The 11,048-nt window shown below is 44.0% G+C and overlaps 1 protein-coding gene across 1 annotated transcript; it reads left to right on the top strand.

Moving 5' to 3' along the window:
* The first annotated feature begins 5,350 nt into the window (after positions 1 to 5,350).
* LOC126473623 (cuticle protein 18.7-like) lies at positions 5,351 to 10,301 on the top strand. Its single transcript, XM_050100796.1, has 2 exons — positions 5,351 to 5,412; positions 9,683 to 10,301. Exons 1-2 carry the CDS (start codon positions 5,401 to 5,403, stop codon positions 10,166 to 10,168), a joined length of 498 nt encoding a protein of 165 aa, XP_049956753.1. The 5' UTR covers positions 5,351 to 5,400; the 3' UTR covers positions 10,169 to 10,301.
* The last annotated feature ends 747 nt before the right edge of the window (positions 10,302 to 11,048 follow it).

The raw sequence follows: 11,048 nt of genomic DNA, 5'->3' as shown, positions 1-11,048 counted from the left end.
ATAGCTTACTTAACGAGAATCCGGCGGATACTTCAGGGACCTGGTTGCTAGGATTATCTCAGCTGACGAAGTAATACGCCAAACTACTGGAATTCTTGAGCGCGTACGACAGTCGATGTCTCATCGCTGTACACTCTGCCGTGATCATGGTGGTCGACATTTTGAACAATACCTACAAGGAACAATTCAGCATTTGTTACGTGCTGTACGTACTGTACGCTGACAAGACAAACTGAACCCACTCTCATGAAAGTGTACGTGCGTCGTGTGAGGTTTGGTGGGTTGATTCGGGGGGAGGAGCCCAAACAGCGAGCTCATCGGTCCCATCAGATTAGGGAAGAATAGGGAAGGAAGTTGGCCGCGCCCCTTCAAAGGAATCATTCCAGCACTTACCTGATTCGAGTTAGGAAAATCACCGCAAACGTAAATCAGGGTGGCCGGAAGTGGGTTTGAACCGCCTTTCTCTCGAATGCGAGTGCTAACCACTGCGCCACTTCGCTCGGTCGTGTGAGGGTTATTGCATTGCTCTGTTTTGTGTGTTGTACGATTTGGTAATTTCACATTACAGGCCTCTTTACAGCCATGAAAGTATTTGCTAGGAACAAGAGTGATTGCAGCAACGAACTGAATAAGCCGTAACAACAGTGTTAGTCTGCAACGAGCCGCCGGATATTGTGGGGCGCTTGCCACCAAAACGCCCAGAAGGTATCCCTGAGCAGCTTTAGAAAGTTAGTCACTGGTGTTCTGGTTCACCCCGTATTATGGAGCCTCAGCCGAGAAGTGAGCAGAAACAACAAGACGAAAAATACCCAGTCTGTCTCTTAAACGCCACCATTTTCAAAGAAATTTGATATCTGTGCATTTTGTGCAGTAAGACAAATCATGTGTCAAACTGTTCTGAGAAACAGTTATGTTTCTACGGCTTTTAAAAGTAGACTCATTCGACGTTTCACGTGCAGATAAATAAATTGGTGCGCGATGTTTACATAAAATTTTTTTTTGGAGATAGCTCATAGTCATGTACATTCATAAACGTCTATAGCGAAATTGTTTGTTGGGTTTCAATAATTAAGAAAGTTCTGCAGCCAATGTAATAAATATTATATCGACCAAACAAGCAGAAATTTCAGAACCCGATTCAAAGAACATTTAGACTGCTACAGACTTGATAAATGTAACAAATCAGCAGTAGCAACTCACATTAAAGACGTAGGCCACCCTTTGAAAATCGAAGACAACCTAAAAATTTTACACAACGTAGGAAAAAATAAAAATTGGATATCATTGAAGAAATGGAAATTTTCATACATAGCACAAGGCATGGAGATAACATTCTTAATGAAATAACCGTATTCAAAAACTCAGAATTCTTCTACAGTCTTAAGCCAGTTCTAACTCAATAGATTCAAGAAATGTCAATGTAAATAATCGACTAGAACCAAGAATATCGATACAAAACCTCGGAAATCGATACAGATTCACATGCTACAGTCTGCCATCTTGTGTTGTGTGTATAACATCGAAGCAATTTGTGCAGTGACATTCAGTGACAAAATATAATGTGCAATAGTATAATGTCAATCAACAGCTCCGCCATTACACCCGTGATACAAGTGAAGCAGCAAGGGGATGTAGCTGTAAGTGATCAACTGTCATATAAAAGCCTTTCACACTATTTTCGTAACGCATAACTGATGCAAATCTATCTGCACCAGATACAGGCTGTGAGGTACATAGTCAATAACAAAGAAGATAAACAGCAGAAGACATCACTGACTTCGATCTCTAGATATACAAAGCCCCCCTCCTTCCCCCCAAATGCCACACAAGCAGCTGCAGTAAAAAACAAAGTGTTCAAGATTAATCTAGTTTAAAATTGTTTATTTTAAGTAACATTTCTCGATGTATGTACAAACGCTTGAAAATGAACAAAACATATTCGAAACGCGTTGCATTATGTTAGATTAAACATAAAATAAAAAGTGACTGGTAGCAGAAACACACCATGACTATCTTGTTTCATACCTGCCTCGCAAATATGTTTTCAAACGGCTGTAGCACTGAAACAGTACGTTTAGAAACATGGGAACCTATTCAAAATATTATGTACTCATTCCCCTCTATACGTTCTAGAAGTTTGTAACGGCATTTTTCGAACACCCTGTACACTGATGAATAATCACTAAACTTCCTAAAAAGACGTTTATTTTATTTTGAAGAACTGTATAAGAAATGGAATGGTTATTTATCAATTCAGTACACAGTTATGAAGGAGCAGCGCTTTTCAATCATGGAGAATTTGATAATGTATTCATATCATATGCGCATGGTCCATCTCCAATGGCTGCGTTTATGTTTTACATAACTGTGACACCTGTCTCCGCCCCCCATCCCGATGCGACGAAAACATAATTTCACGCCCCCTCCTTGTGACGAAAAGATAACAGAAAAACTAATATATACGAGGGTAATCCCAAAAGTTAGGTCTCCTATTTTTTTAAAAATACATAGACCTGATTATTCAAAAATGGCTCTGAGCACTATGGGACATAACATCTGAGGTCATCAGCCTCCTAGAACTTAGAACAACTTAAACCTAACTAACCTAAGGACATCACACACATCCATGTCCGAGGCAGGATTCGATCCTGCGACCGTAGCAGTCGTGCGGTTCAGGACTGAAGCGCCTAGAATCGCTCGGTCACCACAGCCGGCAGATCTGTTTATTTCTACAATGGTTTACATCAGTTTACAGCTTGAACTTTTAGCTATTTTTCGCCATAATCACCATTTCTGTCGATGCATTTGTGTAGTCGCTGTGGCAGTTTTTGTATGCCCATGTCATACCAGCTAGCCGCCATGCTGTTCAGAAAGTTATGAACCTCTTCTTTCACCTCGTCGCCGGAGCTGAATCGCTTTCCGGCGAAATGTTCTTTTAACGTAGGGAACTGGTCGACAACTCAGGACTATAGGGTTGGTGGCTGATTATGTTCCACTGAAACTGTTGCAGGAGAGCAACGGTTTGCCGAGCGATGTGTGGGCGAGCGTTGTCATGGAGAATGTGTACGCCCTTGCTCAACCTCTCCTCCGGTTCTGAATTGTCCGTTTGAATTTTTTCAGAGTCTCACAGTACCTATCAGCGTTAATTTTGGTCCCAGCGATTCAGCTCCGAAGACGAGGAGAAAGAAGAGGTTCATTACTTTCTGAACAGCATGGCGGCGAGCTGGTATGACAAGGGCATACAAAAACCGCCACAGCGTCTACAAAAATGTATCGACAGAAATGGTGATTTTGTCGAAAAATAGCAAATGTTCAAGCTGTAAACTGACGTAAACCACTGAATAAATAAACAGGTGTTGTTGTTGTTGTGGTCTTCAGTCCTGAGACTGGTTTGATGCAGCTCTCCACGCTACTCTATCCTGTGCAAGCTTCTTCATCTCCCAGTACCTACTGCAGCCTACATCCCTCTGAATCTGCTTAGTGTATTCATCTCTTGGTCTCCCTCTACGATTTTTACTCTCCACGCTGCCATCCAATAATAAATTGTTGATCCCTTGATGCCTCAGAACATGTCCTACCAACCGATCCCTTCTTCTAGTCAAGTTGTGCCACAAACTCCTCTTCTCCCCAATCCTATTCAGTACCTCCTCATTATTTATGTGATCTACCCATCTAATCTTCAGCATTCTTCTGTAGCACCACATTTCGAAAGCTTCTATTCTCTTCTTGTCCAAACTAGTTATCGTCGATGTTTCACTTCCATACGTCGCTACACTCCATACGTATACTTTCAGAAACGACTTCCTGACACTTAAATCTATACTCGATGTTAACAAATTTCTCTTCCTCAGAAACGCTTTCCTTGGCATTGCCAGTCTACATTTTATATCCTCTCTACTTCGACCATCAACAGTTATTTTGCTCCCCAAATAGCAAAACTCCTTTACTACTTTAAGTGCCTCATTTCCTAATCTAATTCCGGCAGCATCACCCGGCGTAATTTGACTACATTCTATTATCCTCGTTTTGCTTTTGTTGATGTTCATCTTATATCCTCAAGACACTGTCCATGCCGTTCAGCTGCTCTTCCAAGTCCTTTGCTGTCTCTGACTGAATTACAATGTCATCGGCGAACCTTAAAGTTTTTATTTCTTCTCCATGGATTTTAATACCTACTCCGAATTTTTCTTTTGTTTCCTTTACTGCTTGCTCAATATAGAGATTCAACAACATCGGGGAGAGGCTACAACCCTGTCTCACTCCCTTCCCAACCACTGCTTCCCTTTCATGCCCCTCGAGTCTTATAACTGCCATCTGGTTTGTGGGCAAATTGTAGATAGCCTTTCGCTCCCTGTATTTTACCCCTGCCGCCTTCAGAATTTGATAGAGAGTATTCCAGTCAACTTTGTCAAAAGCTTTCTCGAAGTCTACAAATGCTAGAAACGTAGGCTTGCCTTTTCTTAATCTAGCTTCTAAAATAAGTCGTAGGGTCAGTATTGCCTCACGTGTTCCCACATTTCTACGGAATCCAAACTGATGTTCCCCAAGGTCAGCTTCTACCAGTTTTTCCATTCGTCTGTAAAGAATTCGCGTTAGTATTTTGCAGCCGTGACTTATTAAACTGATAGTTCGGTAATTTTCACAACTGTCAACACCTGCTTTCTATGGGATTGGAATTATTATATTTTTCTTGAAGTCTGAGGGTATTTCGCCTGTCTCATACATTTTGCTCACCAGATGGTAGAGTTTTGTCTGGACTGGCTCACCCAATGCTGTCAGTAGTTCGAATGGAATGTTGTCTACTCCCGGGGCCTTGTTTCGACTTAGGTCTTTCAGTGCTCTATCAACAGGTCTATGTACTTTTAAAAAAAGGAGACCTTACTTTTGGGGTTACCCTCGTACCATACACTCTCTAAATTCCTAGAAATAAACGGTTGGAAAGTAATCTATCGTAATTGCTATGACTGCTGCAGATGCATATTCCGAAGACTTTCCGGAAAGGCTCTTCAGGTTTTGAATCTAATGGAGGAATGTTAGACAGAGGACATTGACCTGAAAGGGAACCAGTTAGGTAAATGAGTATTTAACGTAGGAGGACTGTCTTTGGCATCCAGGATGAGCGCTCTTCAGCACGCCCTCCTAGACGTAGGCGTGTACCGGTGGGCGGGGACACACTTGGCGGCTACCGTACGCCGTTAGACATTGCGTCACAGCAGAGGGGCAGCGCTGCGCCGCGGCCGTCCCCGGATCACGCCCAGGGAAGAACTCCGCTGGAAGGCCATCCGCGCTACTTTCACGTCGCCGCATCGCCAACCGCTGCCGTATATATAGTGGCCGGCGCCGAGACGCTGCCACTGTTCGGTTCGCATCGGTCGCGGCTCCGGATACCTCACCCACATCATGAAGGCCCTGGTGAGTCCACTCGAATTCCACCTGCAGGACGTGGGAGGGAACTAGCTTTCGAATACTACGTCGTTGACGGTTGTAGTCCTCGGCGCTGGACATGTGTATACAGCTACATACATCAAACTTCCTGGGAGATTAAAACTGTGTGACGGACCGAGACTCGAACTCGGGACCTTTGCCTTTCGCGGGCAAGTGCTCTACCAACTGAGCTACCCGAGCTCTCCTGCCTGGAGAGCTTCTGTGAAGTTTGGAAGGTAGGAGACGAGGTACTGGCAGAAGTGAAGCTGTGAGGACGGGGCGTGAGTCGTGCTTGGGTAGCTCAGTTGGTAGCTGGCACAGTAGCTCAGCGTGATCGGTCAGAGGGTTAGCAGCCATCTTTAATAAAAAAAAACTGAGCTAATCGATCGACAACGAACTTAAACGGATGTCTTACGACGTCCGCGCCGAAGAGATGCAACGAACAAAAGCGAACAAAATGAGATTAAAAAAAATAATAATAAAAATAAAAGTTGGTAGAGCGCTTGCTCGCGAAAGGCAAAGGTCCCGAGTTCGAGTCTCGGTCCGGCACACAGTTTTAATCTGCCAGGAAGTTTCATATCAGCGCACACTTCGCTGCAGAGTGAAAATCTCATTCTCATTCTACATACATCAACATTATATTGAATTCATTTAAGTATGTTGCCGCTATCTAGAAAGAACGAAATCGTAATTTTTTGGAAGTACTCGCTAGTTCATCCATATTTTGCATCCGCTGTCCAGTGTTAACAACAGTCAGACTCCACATGGGAGCACAAAGTACTCAGTGCTGTTCTTATGGAAAAGAGCAGTACAACGTACGTACGGAAGGCTAGTGCAGATAACAATCTCTGCGAACTACGTATGTATCACCTGAATTATTATTACATAACATATTTGTAGCATTATCAATATAATAGCTTAGAATGTTTGACAACACCGTCTTTGTATGCATCATTTCCTAAGAAGCGGTGTTAATTATTTCAAGTTGCAAACGCTCTAGTCTGATACCCATTTTCTTTCTTGTGGAGTTTGTGGCACAACTTAACAAGAAGAAGGGACCGATTGGTAGGACATGTTCTGAGGCATCAAGGGATCACAAATGTAGCATTGGAGGGCAGCGTAGAGGGTAAAAATCGTAGACGGAGACCAAGAGATGAATACACTAACCAGATTCAGAAGGATGTAGGTTGCAGTAAGTACTGGGGGATGAAGAAGCTCGCACAGGATAGAGTAGCATGGAGAGCTGCTTCAAACCAGTCTCAGGACTGAAGACCACAACAACAACATGGGAAATGAAACTGATTTTTAAGGTAAACGCAGCAGCTTAGTTCGCTCTTATTTAACTAAGATTATATTTCGCCGAAGGAAGAGAGAAAGGCTGAGTAAGGGCCCCGTTACGACAAAATCATTAGAGTCGAACCATAGCTGTGTTTGAGGAAGGAAGGGGACGAAAATAAGCCATACCATTTTGGAATAACGATACTGGTATCCCCTAAAGCGATTTAGAGAAATCGCATCTTCCAGGATGGCTGGACGGGGATGTGATCTGACGTCCTCCCGAACACTAGGCAGTGTCTTCCCTTGGAATATATTTCGCAGAACCTTACAGTACACCAAGAAGATAAACCAGTACGGAACCAACGGTCAACTACTCAGAATGACCGAGCAGTTGGCTGTTTACTCTAACAGACTACATCAGTAGGATTTATTTCATTCTACAGAAATTCGTTCTTCGAATGTTGTACAATTGTAGCGAGTAATTCTTCGGTAGTCAAAGAACCCTTATCTGAACAGCCTCAGATATTTGTAATATTTATCAACACTGAAATAACTTGCTGGTCTTCAGACATTCAGATCGCTTTCATTTTCAAACAGTTTTATGAGTCTGATCTGTCTACACCGGCGCCACTTTCTTAACTCATATCACGGGGTGTAACTTCCATTGTCGTTATTGTGGCCTTCAGTCCAAAGACTGGTTCGATGCAGCACTCCATGCTGGTCTGTAAGCTTCTTCCTAACTACACCAGCCACTTACTTAAACTGCTTATTGAAGTCGGGACTCCCTCTAAAATTCTGATTAGTTCTTACGCCCTCTTACGCCACCCCTTCCCTGCCACAAATGTCTCCTATCAACCAATTCCTAATTTTTAGTGAACTTTGGCAGTAGATTCCCATGCACTGCACCTTTCCAATTGAGTCCAGTACACCTTATTGGTGGTACAATGTTCTTATCTAATCATCGGAATTCTCCTATAGCAGCACTTTTGAAAAGCTTCTATCTGCTTCTTGTCTGAACTGTTCGTCACCCACGATTCTCTTATGTACGACGAAAAACTAGATACAAACACCGTCAGAAAACACTTCCTAACATTTGAATTTATATTCGATGTTAATTCACTCTTTTTCAAAGAAGCTGTTCTTACTATTTCCAATTCGCATTTTATTTTCTCTCTGCTTTGATCATCGTGAAGTATTTTCAACCGAAATGAACAAAAATTATCCACTGTCGTTAGTAACATCCATCATACGAAATTGCTGGCATTCGTTATCCGGAATAGTTTTCCTCAGTTTGATTGTGTGCTTTGTTACGGTGAAGAGTTTTGAGAAAAGGTAGTTTTCGGGTAATGGCTGGAGAGCTATCTGCGGGTCATATGTTGCTCTACTGCCCTCTATCAGTGATGTTTCTGCAAACGACGAGATACGTGTTTCTTATTTCGCAACGAATTTCTTTCTGTGTTTTCAGTAATAGTGAGAGGAGAATGTCGAAAGGTTTTTCAACCAAAATCACACGCAATTTTCCTTTTAAATCTCGTTCAACTGAGTACTGCAGCTTTCTCTTTCTGGATAGGGAAGATGATCATTTTCTCTCTCTGCTCTGGACTGATATTGAGAATAAGGCTATACTTGTTGATAACTGTTTTACTGCCGGCCAGCGTGGCCGAGCAGTTCTAGGCGCTACAGTCCGGAACCGCGTAACCGCTACGGTCGCAGTTTCGAGTCCTGCCTCGGGCATGGATGTGTGTGATGTCCTTAGGTTAGTTAGGTCTAAGTAGTTCTAAGTTCTAGGGAACTAATGACCTCAGAAGTTAAGTCCTATAGTGCTCAGAGCCATCTGAACCATGTTTTGAAATATTTTACTAGAGACTGTTATGGAGAAACTGTTGAAAGAAATAGCAGTGGTTTGCTAAAACAACTCGGAAACCAGTGACTATTTTATTCTATTGAAAATGTACCTCAAGTGTTTCAAACATGTAAAAAGGATGGATGCTAGTCATTACGCTGCTTCAGCCCCCTTCGATTCGATATAGTATTATTGAAGACGGAAGAGAGATTTTAACTCCTTGACGATTGTATGGAGCTAAACATGTAATAAGTTAGCTTCTAAAACACAGTGGAAGATCAGGATCGAATCGCAGTACCGGCACCCCAATCGAGATGGTTCAGGTGTAAGGCTCTGGAGGGAAAGACGGCAGCTCAAATCACTGTCTAGCCATCCGAATTTATCTTTTCCTTGAGTTACGTGTAACGCTTAAGGCTTATCTAAAAAGAAAATGAAATGATCATGTGGTACAGATGGCCGGGAGGCGCCAACCAGGAAAGTTCGGCCACCGGATTGCAAATCTTATTTCACGTAGCACCACATTTGGCGAGTTGCGTGTCAGTGCTGATGAGTACAGCACAACATCCAGTCCACGAGCGGAGAAAATCTCTGATCCAGCCGGGAATCGGACCCAGGCTAACTGCATGTTAGGCACACACATTACCAAGCAGCTAATCAGACTGACACGTTAATGTGTGATCGATGCTTTGAAAAGGACACAGTCTGTTTCCTTTCTGATCGTCACAAGCTTGTGATTTATGTCTATTGAACAAATTGTTGATGGGGGAGCAAAACTCTAGTCTTTTGGGCAACGACTTTTATTCCCGTATACTATCCAACCCCTGTGTGCATACTTGGTGGTCTTCCGCGTCCCTCTACGAAATCGTGAGATTGATTCGCCACCTCTGCCTACTCAGAAACTAAGAGCAACCGGATAAAAACATTAGTAAAGGAGAGACCATGCATACGACTTTGGGGTAATTGACAGTTGTAATGACACGAAGGGAATTAAGACACAGGTTTGAAATAAGTGGCAAAGTTTGGGTGGCCAATTGCGCAGAACTAATGTGCTTTGCTCTATATTATCTTTTGTAAAAAGAAAGTACGGCAAATAGAACAACGTTTGGTGTGACTATACTAATGGGCGTGCACTTGCAGGTTGTCCTGAGCGCGTTGCTGGCGGTGGCCGTGGCTAAGCCCGGCTTCCTTGCCGGAGGCATCCCCGGCGCTTACGCCCCCGCCGCCTACGCCCCCGCCTACGCCGCTGTGCCCCCAGGCGGCTCCGCCAACATCGTGATCGGCCCCGGCGGAGTGCCAGTGGACACCCCTGCCGTGGCCGCCGCCAGGGGTGCCCACCTGGCCGCCGTTGCGCAGACGCAGGCCCGCGACGCCGCCGCCAACGCCGCCGACGCCGCCGCAGCCGCCGCCGGAGCCGCCTTCGGCTACGCCCCCGCTGTCGGCTACGCCGCTGCCGCCCCCGCCGTCGTTGCGCCGTCTCTGGGCTACGCGCGCTACGGCCCCGCCAACATCGTCATCGGGCCTGGAGGCGTACCGCTGGACACCCCGGAGGTAGCCGCTGCGAAGGCAGCCAACGCTGCTGCCCACCTGGAAGCCAAGGCCCGTGCCGGCATATTCCACGGCTAGATCGACTGCAAAGAAACCTGTGTAGATATCTCTATTCTTCGGATTCTCAGCGAACGTCTGGGACGCCATCGCACATGATGAACCCACTAACATGTACAAAGTAATTTATAAATAAAGGAAGTGCTGCTTTGTATTTTCTGTTTCCTTAGAAGTTTCTCTGAAATCTACTGGACAGTTAATTGTGAAGTTTTCAGTTTCTTGTCTGTCTGTAGGAACTCGTGAGGCAATACTGACTCTACGACTTATCTTAGATTAAGGACAGGCAAACATACATTTCTAGCATTTGTAGACTTGGAGAAAGCTTTTGACAATGTTGACTCGAATAATCTGTTTCAAATTCTGAAGGTGGCAGAGATAAAATACAGGGAGTGATAGGCTATTTACAATTTGTACAGAAACCAGATGCCAGTTGTAAGAGTCGAGGGGCATGAAAGGGAAGCAGTGGTTGGCAAGCGTGTGAGACAGTGTTGTAGCTTATCCCCGCTGTTATTCAATCTGTATATTGAGCAAGCAGTAAAGGAAACAAAAGGAAAATTCCGAGTAGGAATTAAAAGCCAGGGAGAGGAAATAAAAACTTTGAGGTTCGCCGATGACATTGTAATTCAGTCAGAGACAGCTAAGGACCTGGAAGACCAGCTGAACGGAAAGGACAGTGTCTTGAAAGGAGGATATAAGATGAACATCAACAGAAGCAAAACGAGGATAATGGAATGTAGTCGAGTTAACTCGGGTGATGCTGAGGGAATTAGATTAGGAAATGAGACACTTAGAGTAGTAAAGGAGTTTTGCTATTTGAGGAGCAAAATAACTGATGATGGTCGAAGTAGAGAGAATATAAAATGTAGACTGGCAATGGAAAGGAAAGCGTTTCTGAGGAAGA

The sequence above is a fragment of the Schistocerca serialis genome, chromosome 4 (genome assembly GCF_023864345.2).
Source record: "Schistocerca serialis cubense isolate TAMUIC-IGC-003099 chromosome 4, iqSchSeri2.2, whole genome shotgun sequence".
Taxonomy (NCBI): Eukaryota; Metazoa; Arthropoda; class Insecta; order Orthoptera; family Acrididae; genus Schistocerca; species Schistocerca serialis.
Note: the sequence above shows the minus strand (reverse complement) of the source record. Positions and strands in the feature narration are given on the sequence as shown.